We start from the raw sequence: 26140 nt of genomic DNA, 5'->3' as shown, positions 1-26140 counted from the left end.
ATTAGGACTGTCAAATTTTAGATGGGAAAACTTGAACCACTAGGTTGCTGTGACTTGTCCTTGCTTGCTGCTTTCCTATCTATAAGCACTCTATCACACATGAGCTAGTCTGAACCAGTTAAGACCATTTGGTCCCACACTTATGAGGCTGATTCCTAACAGCATAAAAATAAGAGGGCATTTTAGATGAGAAAGACTGTGTATTCAATTTTCGCATCCAGTATATAGTTAAAAGAGAATATGCTGTCTCCTGGTTCTTATTTCTAGTATAGCGAGCATTTCAGCTATGAGAACCAGGCTGACGTTCAAGCCAAACCTTACAAGAAGATCAAAACCTCTCAAGCTGCATGCTTCCATGACACAGAACACTACTTTGGTGCTCTCTTGCTACATTTTTTTTTTTATAAATAATCCATCTTCAAGAAAATGGTTTTGTGATTTTTGTGGGATTTTGTTGCTCATCCATGTTTTTCCTGACATTTTTTTTTTTCACAGGGAGGTTGTGCCAGCGTAATCATTTCGCTCACAGTGCAGTGTCCACAGGACCTCACACCATACTCAGGTGCCATGCTACCCTCTACTTGGTTACCATATTTTCACGCCCATAGGGCTCACCGCAGTCTCCGTATTTGGTTATCTTTCCGAATTCAACACTACTGGAGGTGCTCCCGCCGGATAAGGTCCTTGGCTTGCATGAAATATTTCCACTCCCACATGCAAGGTGCAAATGCACCGTGCTTTACTGTTCTATTAGAAGAGGTTTTACTAACGTTTGCGCTACGACAGGGCACATTTTTTTGGGACATCACAATTATGCATACAAGTGTGCATATTTAAAAATATAGTGGTAGCAAAACTGAGTTTGGTTGTATTTTATTTAAGTATTCTTTACAAAGTAAAACACAAGGATAAAAACTTGAGTTTGTTGCGAACCTTCAATTCATTAACCTTCAAATCTCTTGCAGCAGCTCCTCGGTTTCCATGTTCTTCCGCGTAACATAAAAATCAACACACCACGGCGGACAAAAACACAGAAAGCTGTTAGTGGGGTAATAAGGTTAAGGATTTAAGTCATATCTGGGGGGACCCCTCTGTTTAGCATCCGGTAGCACAATAACTTTCATTTGCTCGATACACTGCAGCGTTATAATCGTAGAGCACTTCCGCTAACAATGCATTGCGTGTGATGTCAGATATAATGGAATTTAAACTAGAGACGCTTAAAAGTCACAGGAGACGCATTTAAGTCGCATTTAGTTGTAATTGTGAACTATCTCACAAAAACATTGGATTTCACCCAAAAATGTTGTAAGTTGACTCGGCCAAGGCTCGAACCTGTTATTTTCCATTCTCTGGAGCGGCTCCCAACCTTAAGGCCACCGAGCTGGTCTACATCCACCGCCCTGCATGAGCGACAGGGTGCACTGCCCTATAGGTGTGAAGAAAATGTGAGTCTTATGGGCGTGAAAATATGTTACTTTTTTCTTGTACAAGCCAGATACTTAGCAGCTTTTGGCACTTTTAGGTAAACTAATGAGTGCTCTGCTAAGCGGCATTCATGACAGAAGCGCTGTAATTCAGAAAGCCTTCGCCTTCGCTCTAGGCCATCTAGTCAGGGTAAGGAATTTGAAATCAAATTGAATTTAGTCATTTGAAAGACAATTTAATTCTCATCACATCCAATTGCCCTTGGATCTGTAACATAATAAGCTTTCTTGTTTTCCCATTAGACTGCTAAAGACAGCAGTGTGGAGAAGTTACTTCTGAAGCTCAACACTTGGTACTTGGAGAAAGAAGGTCAGCATGCAGTTGCTACAACTTGCATTTATTCCTATTGCTATCTTTGGTAAGGGAGCTGCTCAAGCTAGCATGGCTTGCCTGCTAGTATAGATGACTAGCGATGCTCAATTGGTACGATGGCCTTAAATTGTTGCTGCTAACCCTATCGCGGCTGGTATCACTCATGTAGCCGCTAGAATTAGCAATGAGCGTCAGTAGTTGCAAATGCTAGCAGCTAACTGTACTTGATTTTCTCATCACTTTTTGTTAACTAACCAGGCTGTATTAACATGTGCTTATTTGTTGTTGAAATTGACAATTATTGCCTAACAGCTACAGATGTAATTAAATATGGCGTTAGCAACTAGACATTAACGATAACAGTGTTTGGCGAACCACACATATACTCGGGTATTTATAAACTCTGAGAGAAAATAGTCCGTTAATGTATTTAATCTTTATCATCTGAAATAGCTGAACATTTTTCCAAATGAAAAATAATATCTAGCTTGGTTTTAATTGCTTGACGGCAGTAATATTCAGAAAAGGGAAACGGCTTGATTTTCTTTGTTCAGAGCCCGTGTGCAAGTCTTCCTGCGCCCTGACTGTGCATGCCATCAGCCACTACAGTCCAGATGTGCTAAAGGCCCATGCAGGGGTGGCCCTGCCACTGGCTTTCCTGGGCATGCACCAGGCGGCTGCTGCTGAGGAGGAGAAAGGAGAGAGCCAGGATGCCACCTTGTGGGCTGAAGTGTGGCAGGAGAATGTCCCCGGTGAGAAACGTTAACCCTGTATTGTGCCATGGGCAATGAGTCGTAGCCTATAGGACAAGGGTGGGCAAACTTTTTGAGTCACGGCCTGAATTATGTTAAAAGATTTGGCACACAGCCACGGCAGGAAGAAAAAAAATGACACAATATATATGTATGTATGTATGTATGTATGTATGTGTGAAAGTATATATATTTATATTATATATATAATATATATATATATATAATATAAAATCTGCCATTACAGACTCTTAAACCAATACTTTGGCAATGCATGAGGGAAAAAGCTATCCTATTTTCCCTAATATGTATTTATTAATAACATGCATAAATGTTTATGTGAATGTTATATTTCATTTTATATTAACAGAGCATTTCATCAAATTTGTTTTAAACACTCAGAAAGAAAACAAATTTATATATTCTGCCCCTTTAAAGGAGCTATACAGAATTTAGAACTTTTTTTACTCACTGGCGCCATCTCCTGGCTTGTGTCATTACAGCCTTAGGCATCTCGTTCATGATGCGAGTGCAAGTATATGCATTTCTTAGACACGCTCGGCTAAACTCTTCTTTATTTTTTCCATCTTTTTTGGAGTTTAGGTTGTCGCTTGGACTATACTTGAAGTAGAATTTTAATCATTTTAATGGCAAACTAACAAATATAAACTGCAGGGATGAACATGGTGTGAAACTTTAGCATTCCCCCACACCCATACCTGCTACCCAATGTGTTCCTCCCCAAACAGCTTTGCTAAAAGTAAGATTAAAGTGGGTAAGCGTATTGGAAAATAAAACATAAAGGCTCTGTAACTTAGTTGGGTATTGTTAACACATACTTTAAAGGTGGTGTCCGTATCTTCGAAATTATGTACTTGGGTCTGGCTGAAATCATTATTGCAGCTCATTTTGTCGCACGTGCAGGTATGTGAAATTCTTTGATGCGCCAAATAAACTCTTCCTTTTCTTATATCTTGGGATTTCTGTTGGCATTTGGATTGTTTTTGAAAAAGTCATTTTTTACTTTCACCACTTTCATTGTAGAATGAAAGAAAACTGTTAGCACATGCCTCAAATCCATCTCTGCCACCCACATGCCTTGTTTCCTCCAGCATAATGCCCTCTGTGGCTTGGGACACTGATGATAAAAGATTAAAGCAGATAGGTGCGTTGGAAATATATATAAAGGCTATTTAAACTCAGTTGGGCATTGTTAACACATTTTCAATAGTGAAAATATTTTATTTTGAACTTTTTAAGGAAAAATCAAACAACGCATCCTACTTCCAAACACTTAATTTGACATTATGCCTTAAGAAACCCAAAATGCAAGTGTTTTCTTTTGCATGACATTTAAAGGATATCTTGATAAATAAAATACATGACCAAATAAATTGCAAATACAGAAAAACGCACAATAAAGGGTACAAAAGGACATTTGAATGCAGTACCTTATATATTTTTTCAAAAAAGGACACTGGGGACAAGAGTGGCACCAAAACAACGTTCCTTATTTTTTATTTAGAAGTATTTTTCTTTTTGTTTAGGCCATAGTTTGTCAACCTCTGCTGTTTGAACATTGTATAATAATTAAAATTCCAATTACGATCATGACTAAGTATTTTTTTGGATTCAGGAAGTTTTGGCGGCATCCGACTCTACATGACGGAGCTCATCGCCATTACCCAGAAAGCTTTGCAGTCCCAGTCTTGGAAGATGAAGGCCCAAGGTGCGGCCGCCATGGCAACAGTTGCCAAGGAACAGACGGGCTCGCTGGTTTCTCCGCATCTTGGGTTGGTGCTTAACGCTTTATTGCAAGGCCTGGCAGGACGCACGTGGGCGGGAAAGGTAATACCCCCCAAAAAAAAAAAAAGTAAGATTTTCTGAGCGCTATGAAATGTGTCTGTTTGGTTATTATCCCGCCTCAGGAGGAGCTACTGAAGGCCATTGGATCAGTTGTCTCCAAATGCAGGTCTTTGTTTGCACTCGTGGGTGTGTAGACTCTATATGTTGACAATGAATCATCTCACTTTATTATCTGCATGGCCTCTACAGTGATGAGCTCCAGAAGCCTTGCGCCGGCCAACCCACGACTTCTGAGGTCCTGGACGCCGTCCTCAAAGAATGCCGCAAAGAAAGTCTGGTATATAAGATGGCTGCTCTGAGTTGCGCTGGCGACGTGCTCCACAGCTGCAAAGAGGACCGCTTCAGCGATATGAGCGACATTCTCTTCCCTCTGATAAAAAAGGTAACATGTTTTGGTGTCCTCCCTGGCCTGTTTATTGGTAAAGTGACATGATTTCTCTGCAGAGCTGCCCGGAGAGCGGCGCGCCATCAGCGAGGTCGCGAGAAGAGGATGTTGAACTCACCAGCAAGGAGAAAGAACTGCAGACTGAAGTTCTGCTTTGCGCGTTTGAGATGATGGGGAAGACTTGGCCTAAAGACTCCCAGACTCAAAGTGAGTTTTACTCACTTCTGAAAGTGTTATTTGTGTATGATGCGCACTTTTTCCCCAAAAAAGAACTCAAAAGTTTGGGTGCGCATTTTATGGTAGTATATTGAAACAATTCATTATTATTCATATTATCATCCGTTTTTTTAACATTTGTTAAGCCTTAGTTTGCCCACCCCTACTTTTGGCTATTTTTTGATCAAATATTTTTAATTTAAATCTGGTTTGCAGTATTGGTCATTTTTCTATTACCAAATGTGTGCAATAATTGATCAGTGAGAAATTATCACTGACCTAATCGTAAAACATTGGTTGCAGCAGGAATCAAACTTGGGTCGCAGTGGTGAGCGCACCCAAATCCAACCACTGGTGTGGATGATGTATGATCATGAGATTAAAGCAAATGCCTTATCAGACCATTTTTTTCCAAGGTACCAGGGTCGAATGTAAAGAATGGCGAAATCAAAGTCGTCCTGAAAGATAAAAATAAACATTGATGAGTGAAAAAAACTCATGTTTGTAATGATGAATCTGACTTTGAAAGATATTTAATAAATACATAGTAATGTTCTTTTGTTTGTTTTGTTGTGCTTTTTGTGTATATTGTCATTGTTAACGTTGTCAATAAACGATAATAATCATGGCTGCACGTACAGTGCTTAGTTTGAGCTGAGAAAATTAAACAATTTCATACCATTTTTTAAAAATATGAATTGTAAATAGACGGCATTTATATAGCTTTTTACCAATCACAGAGAGCCTCCGAAGCACTTTAAAATGCACTTCACACTTTACCCATTCACACACACACTCACTCACCGAGTCAGCACTGCAAGGCGCCTACCGTCTAATGGGGGACATTAAGGGTTCACTGTCTTGCCCAAGGACACTTTTAACTCTGAGGAGCCAGGAACCGACCTTGCGACCTCTTTGGTCCCAAGACGACCGCTGTACGTCCTGAGCTACTGCCACCCAATATTAGCTAAATACTGTGAATTCCAAACGGCAGAGCATACCTGATAACAAGCTTCATGCGCAAATTTAAAGGGGCAGTGTGTAATATTTATTGCCTCGTAGTGGTACAAAAATACCTTCATTCACTTCATAAAACACATTAATTTGAATAATGGGCAAAAATACATGGCCTATCATTTAAAATCTTAAGGCTCTACACTACCCTTTTCACCCACTAATTTACTCTCACCCATCTGTGTGGCCATACAATACATATTAGTGATAAATAAAACATAATAAGTATAGCGCTTATACATGCTTAACGTGCAACCCTAATTTTCGATTATAAATCGTTATAAAATGTTTTTAAATTCTGCTCTGCTCCAACTACTCATTGTAACAGACATTGACGCGAAGCAGTCGGGTGTTAAAGGGAGTTTAAACCCTCCCTTTGTGCAATGGTATGCCCCAGCGGCAGTGTTGTGGTGTGTGACTTCATGTCGCACACACAAAAACGGTTTACTTGAGCAGAATCTATGGTTCTCTGACTCATTATTACAGCTCGTGCACACACACCTTGTCTGTAACACACACACACACACAAGCTTTGAGTTCTTTATTTTTTCTTGATTAAACATTTTGCACGGTATTCTCGAAAATATGGTAAATTTGTCTCGCTGCCAAGATGTGCTGCAAATGTGTCCACATTTACAAGTAAATTCACTGCTGTGTGGAGCCCTGATGCTTTACTGTTTTGAATATTAGGTACAATGCGTTTTATTTTTTGTTTTGTTTTTTAAGCTCGCTTCCAGGTGGAGGTGTGTAGCCTCATGTGTGAGAAGCTGCATTTGAGCACATGGAAGGTGCAGCTTGCTGTCCTCCGCTGCATGAAGGCCTATTTCCAGGGGTAATGTTTTTTTAAATCGCTCCACTTAGCTACTTGCTGTCACTTGAAAAATGTTTTTTTCCCCCTACAGACTGTTGTTGCTGGAAAAGAACAGCAGCGACGTGAGCACGCTGTCCCGCATATTAACAGACACCTGCGCTGCACTTACTCATCCTTTAGGTAAATGTCACACATTAGTTTTGTTCTTTGATCACATGTCAAACTAAAGCCTGGTTTCTCAATTTTCGACAGAAAACAAAAGTTACTCATCTGTAAGGACGGAGGCTTTGTCTGTAGTGGAGCTGATTGTGAAGAGAACTGGAGGTAAGGACACCAAGGGGTAAAAACACCATATTGGAGCTTCATGCTGACAGTTTGTAACATGCAACAAGTGCGATTTTAAGTTGGACAGTAGAACCCCGGGATACGGCATTAATCTGTTCTGAGGTGGGGATTGTAGTGTGGAGTGTAACTACCTTATCTACTGGACTTCAAGTCTCTCTTCAAGAGTATAAGTCGTACAGGCCAAAAATCATTATTAAGAAGGAAAAACATGTTTAAGTCACACTCATCGAACAAGTCGCATTTTGAGGTAATATTGAGTTGATGAAATTCATCAGCAAAAACCTACCGTAAATTCCGGACTATAGAGCGCACCTGATTATAAGCCACACCCACCACATTTCGAGAGGAAAACCGATTTTGTACGTACACAAGCCGCACCTGTATATAGGCCGCATGCGCCCACATCCAGACCCGACTTTAAGTCTCGCGATTGTAGCTGAATATCCTTCATTAAAGTGCACAGTCTAAAAATCACAGCCGGCTAAATGAACAGGAAATGATACCGGTACCTAAGGTTTGATGCAGACCGGCAGAGTCCGGTTCCCCTTGAAAGTAATCCAAAGAAAAAAGTGTATATTTCCAAAGGCAAGGGTGGGAAAAATATACTGGACTGTCTCAGAAAATTAGAATATTGTGATAAAGTTCTTTATTTTCTGTAATGCAATTAAAAAAACAAAAATGTCATACATTCTGGATTCATTACACATCAACTGAACTATTTCAAGCCTTTTATTATTTGAATATTGCTGAATTTGGCTTACAGCTTAAGAAAACTCAAAAATCCTATCTCAAAATATTAGAATATCATGAAAAAGTATACAAGTAGGCTATTCAACTAATCACCTGAATCATCTAATTAACTCGAAACACCTTGCGAGGTTTCCTGAGCCTTAAAAACACTCAGCTTGGTTCAGTAAACTAAATCACAAGTATGGGGAAGACTGCTGATCTGACTGCTGTCCAGAGGACCATCATTGATACCCTCCATCAGGAGGGTAAGACACAAAAAGAAATTTCTCAAAGAGCAGGCTGTTCAGAGTGCAGTTTCAAAGCATATCCACAAAAAGTCTGTTGGAAGGGAAAAATGTGGCCGGAAACGCTGCACAACCAAGAGAGATGACCGCAGCCTTAACAAAATTGTGAAGAAGAGCCGCTTCCAGAATTTGGGGGAGCTTTAAAGACAGTGGGCTGAAGCTGGAGTCCAGGTATCAAAAGCCACAGTTCACAGACGTGTCCGGGAAATGGGCTACAATAGCCGTATTCCCATGGTCAAGCCACTTCTGAACTCAAGACAACGGAAGAAGCGTCTGACTTGGGCTATGGAGAAGAAGCACTGGACAGTTGCAGAGTGGTCCAAAGTCCTCTTTTCAGACGAAAGCAAGTTTTGCATTTCATTTGGAAGTCAAGGCGCCAGAGTCTGGAGAAAGGCTGAAGAGGAGCAAAATCCAAGTTGCTTGAAATCCAGTGTGAAGTTCCCACAGTCAGCAATGGTTTGGGGAGCCATGTCAGCTGCTGGTGTTGGTCCACTGTGTTTTATCAAGTCCAGAGTAAATGCAACTGTGTACCAAGATATTTTAGAGCACTACATGCTTCCATCTGCTGAAAAGCTCTATGGAGATGAGGATTTCATTTTCCAGCATGATCTGGCACCTGCCCACAGTGCCAAAACCACCAGTAACTGGTGCACTGACCATGGCATCACTGTCCTTGATTGGCCTGCTAATTCCCCTGACCTGAACCCCATCGAGAATTTGTGGGGTATAGTTAAGAAGAAGATGAAAGACACCAGACCTACAACTGCAAATGAGCTGAAGGCCGCTATCGAAGCATCCTGGGCATCAATAACACCTCAGCAATGCCACAGGCTGATTGCCTCCATGCCACGCCGGATTGATGCAGTAATCCGTGCAAAAGTTGTTGTAAATGTTTGATTTAGTTTTGCTGTTATAAAATTATTTTTTTACTTGGTCTGAGGAAGTATTCTAATATTTTGAGATAGGATTTTGGATTTTTTTTTCAGCTGTAAGCCAAAATCAGCAATATTCAAATAATAAAAGGCTTGAAATAGTTCAGTTGATGTGTAATGAATCCAGAATGTATGACATTTTTGTTTTTTTAATTGCATTACAGAAAATAAAGAACTTTATCACAATATTCTAATTTTCTGAGACAGTCCAGTATATCCACTATTGTCCACCGTGTCCACAAACACTCACCTTTACCGGTCCCCACTTCCCGTCAGCCTGCGTTTTTTACGCCCCTTCTTTTTAATTCGCCCGTCCAAAACATATCAAAATGAGTGTCCAAAAGAAATTTTAAAAAATACATTACAAAAATATACAGTTGCAAATACATATTATACATGGTTACACATATTTACAAAAAAAGACGGTACACCGAGAGAGTTTTCAAAGCTTTAATAATAATAACATAACTTTCATCCCAAACGGTGCCAGTGACAGGGCAGTTAATGGTAGCAATACGCTAGCAACACGCTGGCAACACAGTAAACGGGTCTGTTAAAAAAACATACCGTACTTGTAAAAATCACGGTAAACCGTCCTTATCTTCCTCCTTAAAACTGAAGCCATCAAAGACGTCTTCCTCAGTGTCGGAAAGAAACAGTGTCATTTAGACGTCGTCCCATGCTACCGCAGCCTCACTCGCGCTGTCACTGTCGCTGGTGTGCCCTCCTCTCCGTCACGGCTTTTCGGAACCCGTTGGTGATGGTGGATTTTTTTATGCTGCCGCACGCTGTCTGGATCCACTGGCAGACTTGTGAAAAAGTTGCCTTTTGCATGCGGCCAGTTTTAGTGAAAGATTTCTCGCCGCTAGTCAAGCCAAGAAGTGTCAGTATTCCTCGGCGCATATATTCCACCGGTCTAAATCTTACCTTTTGTACTCGAGCGCCGCTGGCGGCCGTTAGAAAAATTGCATAAATTGGCCGCATCACTGAATAAGCCGCAAGTTTTGGGGAAAAGTAGCGGCTTATAGTCCGGAATTTACGGTACATGACATCTTGGAAGGCAACTTAAAATAAAAATAAAATAGAGAACACAGTATAACGTTACACGTACGTGCATATCGCAGACAAGCTCATAGGCAAGGCAAGTTTATTTGTATAGCACAATTCATACACAAGGCAATTCAAAGTGCTTTACAGAAATGCCAAAGATCCGAAGCCTACGATCTGAGAGTGCCGGTCTTCTGGTGATCCCAAGAGCAAAGAAGTGTTCTGCTGGTTCGAGAGCGTTCTCCATCCGGGCACCGGTGCTGTGGAATGCTCTTCCCCCTGAGATCCGATCTGCAACCTCAGTGGAAATGTTTGAATCTAAACTTAAAACTCACTTCTACTCCATAGCATATGAATAACCTACTCTTCTCGTCGGCTGAAAAATAGTCTGTGTAATATAGTGTAATAATCTGTGAAGCCCTTTGACTGACTTGACAAAGAGACAGGTTAAAAACACACAATTACAGTTAAAACACAGAAGAAAACACATTAAAAATTTTAAATGTGGTTTTTAAAATGCATTAAAACCACATAAAATAAAATCAATGAATTAAAATAAAGTAAAAGTGAAGAGTGCAGATAGAACCTTTTCAGTTTTCAGTAAGAACATAATATATAGAGTTATTCAGATATCTCTAACAAAAAGAGCATGCTTACAAAACTATCATCTTAACTACAATGAAATATTCATTCGCTGTGTCATTTTTACTGGTAAACAACTCAGGTGGTAGATGATAATCTGCTTCCTCCTTGGGCTTCTATGTTGAGGTCAAGGTTGAAATTATCAACACAGGTTTAGCGCGCCCTCTTGCGGGTTAGTGTGAAAATAACATGTGAAATGATGTATCGGTGATATAATTATGCATTAATGATTTAAATATAAGTCTCATGGAAATATACGTCGCAAAAAATGTGACTCGTAGTCCAGGTAGGTAATGTGTTCCAAACCTTTTGGCACCCCAGACAAAAACATTGAAATAACAAAATAGTTAATAATATTCATCTGTAATATATGTGTACAGTTATAAGTAAAATTTTAAATAAATATACATGCATGTAAAGGGAAAAAGGAAATTTTATTTACCTTCGGTGTAATGTGACCTAAGCTGGTTGAGTGGAGTAGGGGGTAGATGCAGAGGATAAAAACTGTTTTAACAACTGACGTGTTTTGTTTTTAATGTTTTAACTGCGGTTTGTTCTTCATATAACATGCATTTGATTTCAAATATATTTGTCAGGCACAGTCCGTCATTACGCTCAAGCTCTGTTTTATAGTGAAATATACTCATAAATAATGCACTGTGCATGTCATCAAAACTGTATTGGCTTGAATGTTATCTAATCTTATCTAGGCGAGTCAGACTGTTCTTTAAATGTTTGAGCATTACTGAGGTACTGCCTTTATACGCAAGGTCTGTTTGGCAAACTTTGCAAGTAGTCTTTTGAATTTGCCGTATCCAGGCCAAATAGCCTTGGTCCAGGTACCGGATGTCTGACACCATCATTTCAGTACGTTACCCCTCAAGACGCTATTGCTCATGAGTGACACTCCGCAGAGATGATAATCATGTAAGATGCCTTACTCTGTTGGGAAAAATGTGTCCGGCAACATTAGTATATTTCTATTATCAGTTTTTGGCGTCGATTAATTGTTGCAACCCTAATCCTAAGGCTGGGGGGTTTACTGTATTGTTTGAAATTGGGTCCTTCCTTTAAAACACGGTACGTGAAATGACCGTCGTGATGTTGTGTGCACACCAGAGAGCGAGCAGTGGGATTGCGTGTCGGTGAAGAGTCGAGAGCAGCTGCAGCGTTCCTTGTCCACGCTTCAGACGGACAGCAGACCCGACTTGAGGGAAAAAGCCCAAGAACTGCGCAGGCACATTCAGAGCCAGCCGTGAAAACATTCATACAGACTTGTCTGTGGTAAAAGTACTGTATTTTCAGCACTACAAGGCGCAACCCCCAAAAATAGTCTTGTCAGAGATTTTCGTTACATATGGGGCAGAAAGTTGCATACACAGTAAGAGCTACCGTGTTCCATCATGTATAACCGTTGAGCTCTTTACACACTTAGGATATTTTATGAGTAATCAGTCTAATTAAAATCGCACATTGTTTGCACCAAAAATTTGGCGCCAACACCATTCCACTGGACAACAAGTGGTACAGATGACACATGAAAAGGCATCAGTTTCTCATTTCCGCACTATTTTTACGCACGGTGCCAGAAACACTGATTTTCATAGTGTAAACTGCTAGGGAAAGCATTTTTTCCACATCTTCACAAGTGCGTTAATAACCTCTTGTTTTAATAAATATACATACATAAAATCATTTGTATAGTATTTATAAAAAAAAAAAACTTATTTCTGTTTCTGGCATTGTCAACATTGTTGACACACGGATGAAGAAGTGGAGAAAATGTTTATTCCATCAGATTGCACTATGCAAATAAATGTTTCTGGCACCGTGAAAAAATATAGTGTGATGATGAAATGAGCTCTAATGCCTTTTTGTATGTCATGTGTATCACTGGCGATACAACGTATTACAATTCACAGTGATGATTATCAATTCATCAATCATTGCTGAAATATGGAAATGCACACCAATAAATACTGTGTGCTTTTCCAATCATATCCACTGTTATGTGGTAAATGAGGCACCAGCTTATGGTCAATTCAGGGTTTTTAGTTGCGCCTTCTAGTCCAGAAAATATGGTAATAATAATAAAGGCACACTTGTGTGAAAGTGTTTTTTTTGTAGTGTGCTTTCTATTTGGCTTCTTTGGACAGTTGTAATGAATTATGATGAACCAGACACTGTCTAACCATGACCCACCCCCAAAGTGAGCCTTTTACTACTGTTGAATGTTTTGTCTACTTGTTGAATATTGATAATAATGTTGCCAAAACGATGAAAGATACTACCTTGGGGAAGTGAAAACTGATTCATTCTTGTATGGAAAAGGAATTTGGTGCCACTTTGTCATGTCTTGAAACTATATGACAACTTTACGTCGTATGCTTTAGTTGTTTGAATTTGTCACTAGTGAAATAAAAACAACTTTGTCTCAACTGTGATTGTTTGAATTATTAAAAATGTTAAATGTGATTTTAAGCACAATTTGTGATACCTTTCCAGCAAAGTGGGTGGGAAATGCAAATCCAATAGAATAAAATGACTCGTAATTAAAAGTAAAATTGGGAAGCACAAAGACTGTTGTACTTGCATGATAATTTCCTTTCATATATCCATGTTACATTCAGTGTTTACACAACTTTTTCATGACTAAATTCAAGCACTTTTTTAGGACTATCGAAGTCATTGTTTGAATTTCCCCAGTACCATTAAAGAAATCTGGTTTGAATCGTATGTTGCAGGTTCACATATCTGCGAGTAACATATGTGTTTTTCAATCTTGCGTGTGCATCTCTCAAGACGTGATTTACTGAAGATTTAAAAAAATCAAATACCGTATAATTGTGAATCTGAACATCCATCCATTATCTGCACCGCTTATCGTCAGTAGGGTCGCGGGGATGCAGGAGCCCATCCCAGCTATCTTCAGGCAGTGGGCAGGGGAAACCCTGAACTGGTTGCCAGCCAATCACAGGGCACACAGAGACGGATAACTCACCCGCTCATTCACACCTCGGGACAATTTGGACTGGCCAATTAACCTAACATGCATGTTTTTGGAATGTGGGAGGAAACCGGAATGCCCGAAGGAAACCTACGCAAGCACAAGGAGAACATGCAAACTCCACACAGGAGGTTCGGTCTCATGACCTCAGAACTGTGCCTGAATCTGAACAATTATTAAGTATTTTGAGAAAAATCTCTCACTATGTAGGTTTTGGGTATAATGACGGTAATATGTGGCTTGTATTTTCAGTTGCTGGAAGTTCTTCCAATTACAATTTACCACAGGTAAATGCTACAAAAACTACCTTAATATTTCTGCACGGCTATATTGAATGCCACTTAATATGTAATTCTTGCACTACTATAATTTCATAATGCCTTGTTTAGGTATCGCATGCACCTGTTCTGTTGGGTGTGATGACGCTACATAGACAATGCTATACAAATTTATACTAGCTGCCGTTAATCACAACGGAAGAAATGCAGGGCGGCAGTAGGAGCAGGAGGTAGAGCGATCGTTTTAGGATTAAGGGATCCCCCGTTCGAATCCCGGCTTGTCCGTGTTACATGCCGAAGTGTCTTTGGGTAAGACACTGAACCCCCAATAAGCAGGTTAGTGCCTTACATGGCTGCACAGATCACGGCCGCTATTGCGAAATGTGAAGCACAATGTAAAGCGCTTTGGGAAGTCATTGACTTGAAAAGCGCTATATGAATGCAGATCATTTCATTTCAATGGCTAAGCAAAACAACCAGAAAGCAGTGTCAGCGTCATTTTTAAGCAGACATGGTGCAAAACATGGCAACAATTCAAGCATTTAACAGGCACTTCACCCAAATTCCGAGCACTTTAATACTTAAGAACATTAAAATTTAAGCACTTCAAGGACCCATATGAACCCAGAACAGAGAATTAAAGTGACCAAACTGCTACGTTTTTTTTATTTGCCAAGCCTTTCGCAAGGATTTTTTTTTCAGGTGCCTGTGGCAGCTACTTCAATTATGTCAACCCCCTGGAGTGAGGCCCGTAAAATACAAAATGTATCACCAACGAGCGTTTTTTTTTTTAAATGCACGTTTATATATATATATATTTTTTTTTAATCAATATTCACTTTTTATTTAAGTCTCTCTTACCACTAAGAGGCGCTAAATAGTACACAATGTCAGTTAAAAATTTTAAAATGAGCCAATGTTCTTTTGCATAGGCAAGATCTTATGCCTGAGCCCGGTCGAAATTCGGGTGGGCCTAAAATGTCAAACATTACATTTGGGTTCGGGCTGGGCTTCTATCAAGTCATGTTTATTTGTATAGTCCTTAATCACAAGGAGTCTCAAAGGGCTGCACAGAAAAACCATAAAATACTACTACTTAAATATCACTTAACAATCCACTTATTGTTATTTCTTTTTCTATGTCTTACAGACATACTATTGTAGTTCATGGTCCAATGCCCATGCTGTCAAAATGAAGGACAGTGTTAATTGTTCCAAATCTCTCACTGAAGACAAAAATTTAGGGTAATGTAACCACAGCAGGCAACGAAAAAGTCTTCCAAAATCCCCCTGACCTCTTCCCGGCTTCTTACAAATGAAATATGAAATTTCGGGTTTGCTTCGGATTCGATTCCCTTTAATTAATTGATCTGGCTCGGGCTGCATCAGGTTTTAATCCCTGTGGGTTTGGGTCGCGTCGGCCTGGATTTTTTTTCCCGGCCCAATCTTCCTTTTCTCCGATTACCCAAAACGACCAAGTCCACATGTCTGTATTAAAACAACACCAGATTACAGATAACGTTTTTAATAAGTGAACTAGAATCATGCATCACATTACAAATAAAAACAAGATGTGTTTGTCTATATTTACAACGTCTGCAGTATAAAGTGTCAAATTCAAGAGCTCATTATGATGATGAGTAACAAAATGTTGAATAATATGAAAAAAGGTTGCCCTTAACACGTTATCAGCCCTGCTGGTCGTTTAGCCGCGGCTTGCCTGCCGTGACCTTTCTGCGGGGGGTGGTTTTCGCTCTGGCTGAGGGCGGTTCGAGACACGGTGGACATTCCGTCCACAAATTTGGTCTTGAAGAGGACGTTGGCGTTGGTGAACATTCCGTCCTTGAGTGACACCACCACAAACTGTAGGAGGGGGATTCCAAACACTTAAAAACTTAACCGAGGTGCATTTTCTATTGGCTTTTTTTCCCTCACCTGAGAGTGCGTAAAATGACTTCTTAGCATCTGTCCGATGTTCTGCGTGTGTGAGAGGTCCAACGCTGCATCCACCTCGTCTAGGATGTAGATGGGGGCGGGCTTGAAGAGCAGCATGGCTAGGATGAGGGACAAAGCCACTAGAGACCTGGGGAAAAAAAAAGACTTTTTAACAGTCATAATTTGTGGCAACAGCAATTCAAGACATAGCTGTGAAGTCGTTCCAGGGCAGGGGTCTCCAACCTTTCTCAAGCCGAGAGCTCCTTTTTGTTACTAGTTGGAGATTCTGTCAACCACCCCAAAAATTTAACGTTCTATAAGTCGTAGTTGTTTTTTATGTTCATAGTTTGGCCGAGGGTGAGACTTACTCCAGTGAGACATCTGAACACATTTTTACATGGCTTTAAATTTCTATTACCAGTACTGTATATCACTTCACATGTTATTTTCACACTAAACCGCAAGAGGGTGCTATTCCGAGTGTTGATTATTTTACCCTTGACCGGCGTAAAAGCGGAAAGAGGAAGCAGGCTTATAGTCTACCTCCAGGACCAACTGGGAGTTGTTTACCGGTAAAAGAGACACAGAGGATGAAGATTTTGTTGGAATTAGTGGTTTGGAGTGAAGATGATAGTTTGGCAAGCATGTTCTTTATGCTTGAGTTATTTATTAGGTGACGTTGTTACTGTCGCGTGTGACCGTGTCTAAAGATATATGTGTAAAGTATAATGTGTTCTCTATTTTAATTTCAAATTGCCTTTCAAGATTACATGTATGATTTTGGGGTTGGATTTCATTCAACTACTAATGGGGCGGCATTAGCTCAGGAGGTAGAGCGTTCGTCTTGGGATCAAGAGATCGCAGATTCGATTCCCGGCTCCTCCGTGTTATATGTCGAAGAGTCCTTGGGCAAGACACTGAATCCCTAATGCTCCCAATAAGGAGGTTGGGGCCTTGCATGGCTGCTATTGGTGTGTGAGTGTGTGTGTGTGAATGGGTAAGTGTGAAGCACATTGTAAAGCGCTTTGGGAGGTCTTCATTGGCTTGAAAAGCGCTATATAATAAATGCAGACACTTTACCATTTATTAGATTTTATACAATAAATTTCCCTTAAAAATGAGACTTATACTTCCTCTTGATCATGCATTTTTTTTGGCTGGTGCGACATACTCCGGAAAATACAATGGGTGCTAGAAAACCGCAATAACCTATCACTGGTGAGCCATTTGCAAAAAAGGTCCGTGGGCAATTCAGCTGTCCTGAGGGAACATCTTCGTGCCTTGTGGGTACAACATTTGAGACACCCGCTCTAGGAAACGCGTTAGAAGCTTTATTGTTCTCATTGAAATGTCTTTTATGTCATTCAATATAGCGACCATCAATTACTACAACATAAGACATGACAGTCCACCGTCAACTCATAATAACAACTTGAACGAGGAGCTGGGGGGAGCACCAGGTTGTGAGAAACACTGAGGCCCTTCTCACCCGACCAGAAATGCAACATGAGAGTCAAGTTCAAAAGGCAGCTCCTCTTCCCCACGGATATCACAAGAACATCTCTGCGCCCGGCATTGTGGTGTGGTCAACCAAGGTGAAAGTAGCACACCTCATCGAGCTCACAGTACCATTAGAAGAGGCTATCCGAGCGCAAGAAAACCAAGCACCCGGAGAAGGCTACAGAGTCCTGGGAATCTGGTTGGAAGGTGATATTCTACCCAGTGGACGTTGGCTGCTGCAGCTACATGGGGTAGTCAGCCAAACGCCCCCTAAAAGACGCAGGAGCGATAGCCTGGAAACTAGAAAGGGCAATAGAAGGCCTGCCAGAGGAGGCCGAGCATAGCAGCTTCTGGTTTTGGTTGAGGGGGAAGGACAGAAGCTGGGGAAAGAACACCTTATCCTGGAAAACTGCTACCAAGGGGGACACATCTATAAGCTGGGGTGGCAGGCAGACGATCATGTCTCTGCTCTGCCATCAAGGCCAAGTTTTCATTTTATTCCAGTACCATTTAAAGAAAAATTACAATGTGAATCATGTATTTTGCAGAGCCACGAATATATCTGCGATTTACATATACCATTTTGATCTCGTGTGTGTGCAATTATGAAGACATGTGTTTTTTAAATCTTCAGTAAATCACAAATATATTTGTGGATCTTCATATGTGTGTCAATATTTTGAAGACAAATTTATCCCCATGTAGGTGTTTGGTAAATGACAGTAGTGTAGCTTACATATTCAGTTGGATGATCACGATATCACTAGGAAAGACTATCTAATTTTTACACATGGCCCTTAGTCAATGTCCATGATTCATACGTAATCCTTGCGCTAATACACATTTCATAGTGCCCATTTTTTGTGTAGAGTGTAGCAAAGGGTGAGCAAAAAATATAGTTAAGCATTCATCTCAGTCATATGACTGGAAAGCGCCGACTCTCCCTGTGTGAAAGGTTGGATCTCTTGTGTACACTACGCAGAAAGCTGTGCGTGGATTTCTTCCATGCTTTAACCATGGCTTGTATTTTTTGTTTCCAAGACATCCTTCAGCAAAACTACAACCTCTAGGCATCTTGTTGGGATTAATCTTTCCTAATGCACGTTGCACAAGACAACACCATACAAAGCGGTGCGATTGCATTTTCTGTGTCGGCGTCATTTTTAAGCCAACTTTATTATTAATTTACTTTTTCTCATTTGATGCGTGGTCTGTCAAGTTTGCCTTTATGCTTGAGTTACTTATGCAGCAAGAACTTCAAGCATTTTCAAGAACTTCGCCCACAATCCAAGCATATTTCTTTCCTTACAAACCAAACATTAAAATACAAGCATTTTCCCAGATTTCAAGCACCCGTATGAAACCTGTAACTAGCGGTTGATGTTGAGCCCGGATAAAAAGCAATGACCACAATTTGACGTTCTGCGCTTACCTCTGCCCCCCGCTCAGTTCGGACAGGTTTTCCTTCCAGATGTTGCCCAGGGCCACCCTGAACTCCAGACCGTCCAGGACGCCGCAGCCCTGTGGGGGAGCCAGCTTGGCTGAGGCTCCCGGAAGCAGAGTGGAGAAAATGGAACCGAAATCCTTGTTGACCTGTGGGTTCATAGTACGACATAATTTGTTAGCATTAGCATGAAGCTAACTAAACTAGACTAAATGCTAAGTCGTCATTGTTACAAATCCACCTGACTTAACAGTAAATTGAGTATAAGAATAAATACAAGAAAAAACCCAGGTTACAGAATCCCTACCTAACAATGTTTTCACGTCATATAAGATGTTTTGTCAGCATAAGGCATTCATCCCACAATATGGCATCAACAAATTTTTTGAATGACAAAAAAACCTCACTTATTAAAATTACAAAGTTTGCAGTGTCCGTGCGTACAATTGTGCAAATGTCTAAGATGCTGGTCTGCTATTGCTTTGCGTCAAAGCATCATGAAGATGCCGATCTGCTGAACTACCTCCCACAATACCGTTCTTACCGTTAAAGGTGGTCAACTTTAAAATGTTCTACTTGCTGACGCAATCTTCTGGCTGAAATCATGATTGCAGCCTCTGTCAAGCGCCTTTTGATGCTTGTGCACATGCGGGTAGACACCACAAATACTCTTCTTTTTCATCTTTTTGAGGGTTTGGTTTGGCATTTGGACTGTTTTTGAAACAGTTCTAACACCATTTTCATCCTAGAATAATAAGTAACAACGAGCACAAACGTGGAATCACCCCAAACTACCCCAAACTACTTAAACGACGCACACCTCGCCTTTAGGTTCAGAATTTTGTATGCTTCATAAAGACTTAGCAAGTCGACGATCCAATACTTCATCTTCGTACAGTATTTGTTAGCCATAGGCTCCAAGACTTGCAGGGATTCTAAAGGAAGAAGTTAAAATATAACCATAAAAACAAAACTTGCGATTTAAGGCTAATCCACCATTGTTACAAATTCACCTGTTTCAACAGAAAACTGCTAAAATGAATAAATATTGTTTACCCATTTTTTTACAGCTTTGTACAAAAATTCAGGTCAGTGGCCATACCTTCTGCCAGGCCACATTGAGAGCCTCGTTCTTCTTCTGGTCAAGTTCCTCGATTGTCTGCAAGATTTTGGCCTTGTCATTCTCCACAATCCTTTTCTTCTTCATCAGATCGTTGTACTGCCAAAGCAAGGAGAAAGAAAATCAGTTTTTTATCTTATAAACATTTTAAACTACAGTAATACTGAAAAAAACTAGTATCAACTTAATTGCATAAAACAGGAACCTAATATAATATTTTGCTATAACTGTAAGCGTTTCAAAACTAGTTGATGAAACTAACGCATTTCAAAACCAATATAGAGAACTATAACAGAGATGTATGCATGTATATCTAGTCTATCTGGATCTAGTCTAAATGTGGACTATGATAATAATCCTGATTTGCGTGCCTTTGTTTGTAGGCTCCGAAACGACTGAACAGATTTCAGTGAAAGTTTACACAGTAGTATTTTAAGCCTCTGGAAATATCTTTAACTAGTTTTTTTGTGTCTAGGTAACCCCAATAATTACCAATAAAATCTATAAACGTTTGCTTTTGTGTACAAGCGTATCGGGGGGCGGGGTGGCCCGTGCAGTCAACCTGCTATCTGACACTCCCTCGTGGCTCCCTGGCACTTTTTCAAGAAACCACGGCACCAAAGACCCTCGCTCAAGTGGAATGCCCGGCAACGCCAAGCTCTGCAACGCCGGGGCCATTATGCCTGTTTATTCAGAAGTATAAAAATTGGATGCGCTCCTTGGCCAAATGCTTTAACCCAATGCGGCCCGCCACTCTAAATAGTTGCTCACCCCTGCCGTAACAGATCGACGATCAGGATAATTTTGCACGATAAAGAAACTAAGTTTTGATATCCTGCGATTCATCAACAAAGAAAATCTGTTATTGAGGTGGTATGAATGGGTTTGGCCCAATCTCACCCTTTCCTCTGTCTCATTGAGCATGTTCATGGCCCGCTTGTTGACGTTCCTCTCCAGCTTGCTAGTGGTTTCCTGCAGCTTCTTCAGGCGCTGGCCAGCCTCGCGAGGGTTGTTGGTCTTGAAGTCGTAGGAGGAGTTGGCCTTGCCGAATTGATGGCGCTCGGCCTGGATCCAGTCGTGCTGCTCCAGCATACGAGCCACCTGAAGATAAAAAAAGAACTCGGAGAGGTTAAAGTGTGTATTAAGATGGAGGACCAATCCTGCCACATACAAAAAGAAATGTAAAAAAAAAAATACCAAAGAATATATGTCATATAAATAAATGAACACATAAATAAATCACTTAAGACCTAAATAAATGACATAAATGCAATTTGTTCAAGTATTTGTGAATTTTGTCTCAACAAAATGTTTTCTTCAATTCCAACCTACAGAGCACATTTATGCTTGGGAAGTAACGGAATACAAGTAACTGCATTAGGCAATTTCTGAAAAAGATGTACTCAAGTTACAGGTACATTTAATTAAAATAATGATAACTGTGAAGGATTACATTTTTGTAAAAATGTATTTACAGATACATAATGCACAAATAAACGATTATGTATTTCATGTTTCTAATCACTGAGAAACCTAGAGAGACGGAGATTACACACGACGTGCACAAACCATATCTGATTGCATGTTTGTCACACTCGCAGGTAAAAACACTTCTCTTTCTGTCTCCTTTTCTCCTTCAATGTAGCATTCATTTTTGTTGACTTTGCTCGAGCCTGCAGTTTTGTGAGTCTGCTTACGTATCTGTCAGCACTGGGCGCGCATTACTGCTAGTGATGTGTTCAGGGACATTTAGAAAACTTGAATTCATGTCTTTTTATTGTATTTTGTATTTAATTGTCGTTGTAATCCATGATACGATCACTGTATTTTTTTGGTGTGAGAATGTTTTACTCAGCCAAGTAAATGTGAATATTGTCAAGAGGTTTGAATCCCCACTAAATAAAGTAAAAAACACTGTTTAAAACAATATAGGGTTCTTCATGTCCTCTTAATGTAAACTAAACAGAGCATATGTTGTCTGCCATGTGAAAGAGAAAATTTATTTTTTTGCTTAATAAATAATACTATGTGGTGAAAATTTGAAACAAGCAACTACTTGACCTCCGTTTCCTCTAATTCTTTTTCAAGGTTGCATGGTACTTTGATCTTTAACAAAATTTGGTAAATGTGTTTGTCTTGAATTGACACATTTGACATCTGAGTAATCCCAAAGTAATCTAAAGTAATCCAGGTACATTACTGCAATTTTCTTGTATTCAGGATACATTACAGCAATCCCCCGGTTATCGCGGTTAATGGGGACCGAAACCACCCGCGAAAAGTGAAAATCCGCCAAGTAGCGACGCCCTTTCAAAAATGCTTAAAAAAATAAATAATAATAAATATATATATATATATATATATATATATTTTTTTTTTTTTTTTTAGACCCGCGAAGCTCTGAATCCGCGAATGTGGAACCGCTAAGTTAAAATTGTCAACAGGTAACCAGTAATTGTATTGGATTACTTATTTAATATAACCCTTTAACCCTATGAGCGTACCTGATCAAAAGCAGCATGTTGTTGAAAAAGCACCAGGAAGCAACTAGGGTAGAAGATATGGCTCTTTTCATGAGGACATATGGCTCGGAGATAAAATGATACTAAGTTTGATGACCTAGGTCTATGTCAAGTTTGGTATGTGCATTGCCGAATCAACACAGATGTTTCAAGCTGTTCGGTCCCCTATATTAAGGACACAGACATGCAATCAGATATGGTTTGCGCACGTCGTGTGTAAATTACAGTTTACAGTCACAGTTCAGACCAACATACCCGGTTTTGGCTGCAAGTTGCTCAGAAATTCTTTAAATGGACGCTCATTAAATATAGAGTATGTTCACTGTTGAGACACTTTATGATAAAAACCCACAGTAAACTGTAAAAACAAAACACAGAGCAATTTGATTGGGTAAGCGGTAGAAGTGGACATAGGGGTGGCCAGATCTCTGCACACATAGCACAGCTCCCCTTTCTCTCACATGCGCCTACTGCACTGAAGGGACAAACATCAATAACCTTTTTTGTTTGCAGCTTTTTGTGACATTTTGACAGAATAACTCCGCTTGCACCTTGTGTTGAAACCCTTATTTACAAAAACGAGATTGAACGATCTTAAGTAACTGTAGGAGAAGTTTAAAAAGGTATATTTGTTGATATGGGACACAGGCTCTGGCATTATTACTATTATTTTATATTTTTTATCAAATGATCCAACGTCACTGAATGAAATAAAATGCGCTGAAAATTTTGCTTTTGCCTAAAGAGCGAATTAGGCGGTTTTGCTGAATTTTGTCATGGCTCTCAAAAAGTGGTTCCCGACCCCTGCACAGGGGAGTGCCAGAGAGCAATATGGCCACATGCAGCTCTAGAGCCGCTTCTACACGAAAGCAAATGTTCATCGATTTTGTTGGCGTTTATTGGGGGTGCCTTGACATAACACAGCTAATTACACTCCCAGAGGCACAACTGTGTAAATTTTCCACGAAAATTGCTTCAGCCGTTTTGTAGCCTATAGGCACCATACGAACACACACATGCACACGCTCAATCTGGGATTATAAATACATTTAGATGGGTTAGATTTGATAGATTTAGATTTCTGCATAGGCAGGATCGGTCCTCCACATTTTGAGAACAAAGTGCACACGCGCATGCATAAAGACCTCGCCAGCTGCATCCTGGCTGTCTTTCAGGTGTTTATTGATGTTGTGTTCCAGCTCCTTTATCTTCAGCTGAGCATCGTTGTTCTGCTCTCTTATCTTGTCAGCTTCTGTGATTTTTCCCTGTAAAGATCAGTGAGCCTCAATTAATTATTTTGGGATATTTCACGGAATTCTTTTGCATTAAAACCAAGCGTTGACCTTGATTTCTTGAAACTGAGCAGTGATGGCATCTTTCTTGTTGGTAAGTTCCTCCTGGGCCTTTCGAACTGCTTCCTGCGCAGCAAAATAAAAGACATGATCATTTGCTCAGCATATCAAGGTGCAAAAAGGAAAATTAAGTACGATAAGCAAAGTAATAAGAATTCTGATTGCACTTTTCTTGTTTTACTGGTCTATTGATTTGCTGATCTTCAAAGATTTTTAAACGGACAGTGTGTATTATTTAGTACCTCCTAGGGGGTTAAAGGAAAAAAAATAATAATTGGCTAAATAAAAGACAGTATTAAGATTCCATCTTACCTTTGACTTTTCTCAACAAAAAAAAAATTCCTTTATTAGAATCGTCTTCACCAAATTCCAGAAAACAGAAGATCCACAAATTTGATCGAGTTGGTATGTATGTTACTTTGTTGTAAACTAGGGGACAGTGTGTATTTTCTAGCGCCTCCTAGTGGTAAAAAAAACAACTAAATTCAGTACTTATAGTAAAATCATAATAAATAGTAAATTATTATTTACATACATTAATTAGTCAAAGATTAAATAATTAGTGAATATTTAGTAAATTATAAAGTATGGAAAATTTGGCAAATGTTCTTTTTGCCATATAAGATTTTTAGTATGTTTCTCATTTGACTAGAAAACAAGTAACAAAAATATATATTTTTTTTTAAATGGGAAAATAAGTTAAAATGTAGTACAGTTTTAAAAGTTTTTAAACTGAGGATAATTACACCTTGACAAATTTGTCATTTTTTGGTTAACTCTCGTGGCCCAAAATATATATATATATATATATATATATACCGTATTTTCCGCACTATATGGCGCACCATGTTATAAGGCGCACCTTCAATGAATGATATATTTTAAAACTTATGCCATACATAAGACGCACCCCATTATAAGGCGCTATAAGTGCATGCTGGTTTAAGATCAGGTAATTGTGCAATTTTGTAATTGTAATCCTGTGCAGTCCTTCGAGACATTTTTGGGATTAAGGGCTATTTACGGTAAATAAATGTGACGACTTGACTACAGTAGAGAATGTAGTTACTTTATGCAACCTCTAGATGTTGCCACGCTCAAGGGAATGTCAACAAAATATTCAAAAAGGTCAAACTTTATTAACAAACAAGCTTTCCACAACTCCATTCACTCCCAAAATAAATAAACAGCCGTTTTATTATTTTCTCTGAGGTAAAGCATTTTCGTGACACATCTTTGACATCCTTGAACAACATCGACATATCATTTTATTTTTTGTCCATTTAGTCAACACGCAAAGAAAAAAACGTCTGATACTGTTATTTTAAATGAAACGTTAGTGCAATCGCAATAAAGTGACACTCGTAATGTGCAAAAACAACGAGTGCAAAGCAATAACATAATAACTGTAAAATGTAAAACGTAAACACACAAAAGAAAAACAAAGATCACTCTATAAGCTCCTCATCGACGAATCCCTCGAATTCTTCTTCTGCTGTGTTCGAATTGACCATATCTCAGTGAATGGGCCATCCAACACGTCCGGTGTTTTTGTGCCAGCGCTGTTGCCTTCATACGTATAGTTATCGTACTGACACTTCTGCTTGCCGCTCTTTGTTGAACAACCCACTGTTCAAGTGTCTCCTCTAACACCGGCCATCTTGCTTTATTGCCACGGAAACTTTGTTGAGTTTTCCTTACTTGGCGGAGCTTATCTTCATCCTTTCTCCACTTCCGTACCATCGATTCATTTAAGTTTAACTCTCTCGCTGCCGCTCTATTGCCGTGTTGTGCTGCGTGACTGATCGCTTTGAGTTTAAACTCGGCGTTGTACGCGTGTCTCTTAACAGGAGCCATTTTCTTATACAAATGCACGTATGAAAGAGAATCTCGCTCTCTGTCTCTCTCTCTCTCTCTCTCTCTCTCTCTCTCAAACGTGACATTCTGAATAATTCTGCGTTTGTTTAAGGTAAATTGTGCTTTACATCTTCACCAGTCATAACCCTGGATTCAGACAAATACTGTATTTGTTGAATATGAATTAAGCAGTTTAATGGGGTAGCCATTTAGCCACTTAGTAAACAAATACAACACGAGCCCCGGCAACTACCAATCGTTTAATATTTCCCAGTATGCAC

General features: G+C 39.7%; 2 protein-coding genes across 2 annotated transcripts in view; one reads left to right on the top strand and one right to left on the bottom strand.

Moving 5' to 3' along the window:
• ecpas (Ecm29 proteasome adaptor and scaffold) overlaps positions 1–13282 on the top strand; it is a 28120-nt gene extending 14838 nt beyond the window's left edge. Inside the window, exons 38-49 of the mRNA XM_088342683.1 lie at positions 496–562; positions 1526–1617; positions 1731–1797; positions 2355–2552; positions 4189–4400; positions 4481–4524; positions 4608–4800; positions 4863–5010; positions 6760–6865; positions 6936–7024; positions 7097–7168; positions 11964–13282. Of these exons, the coding sequence (XP_088198809.1) occupies positions 496–562; positions 1526–1617; positions 1731–1797; positions 2355–2552; positions 4189–4400; positions 4481–4524; positions 4608–4800; positions 4863–5010; positions 6760–6865; positions 6936–7024; positions 7097–7168; positions 11964–12103 (1428 nt within the window). The 3' untranslated portion in view covers positions 12104–13282. The remainder of the gene's footprint in view (positions 1–495; positions 563–1525; positions 1618–1730; positions 1798–2354; positions 2553–4188; positions 4401–4480; positions 4525–4607; positions 4801–4862; positions 5011–6759; positions 6866–6935; positions 7025–7096; positions 7169–11963) is intronic.
• Positions 13283–15638: 2356 nt separating this feature from the next.
• smc2 (structural maintenance of chromosomes 2) overlaps positions 15639–26140 on the bottom strand; it is a 43239-nt gene continuing 32737 nt past the window's right edge. The window contains exons 19-25 of the mRNA XM_088342680.1: positions 23994–24068; positions 23796–23915; positions 21029–21229; positions 20111–20227; positions 18997–19157; positions 16065–16212; positions 15639–15992 (exon numbers count right to left, since the gene is read on the bottom strand). Of these exons, the coding sequence (XP_088198806.1) occupies positions 15807–15992; positions 16065–16212; positions 18997–19157; positions 20111–20227; positions 21029–21229; positions 23796–23915; positions 23994–24068 (1008 nt within the window). The 3' untranslated portion in view covers positions 15639–15806. The remainder of the gene's footprint in view (positions 15993–16064; positions 16213–18996; positions 19158–20110; positions 20228–21028; positions 21230–23795; positions 23916–23993; positions 24069–26140) is intronic.

Source organism: Urocampus carinirostris, chromosome 8, assembly GCF_059441175.1.
Source record: "Urocampus carinirostris isolate Australia breed hairy pipefish chromosome 8, RoL_Ucar_1.0, whole genome shotgun sequence".
NCBI classification, from domain to species: Eukaryota; Metazoa; Chordata; class Actinopteri; order Syngnathiformes; family Syngnathidae; genus Urocampus; species Urocampus carinirostris.
This window is presented reverse-complemented; position numbering and strand designations above follow the sequence as displayed.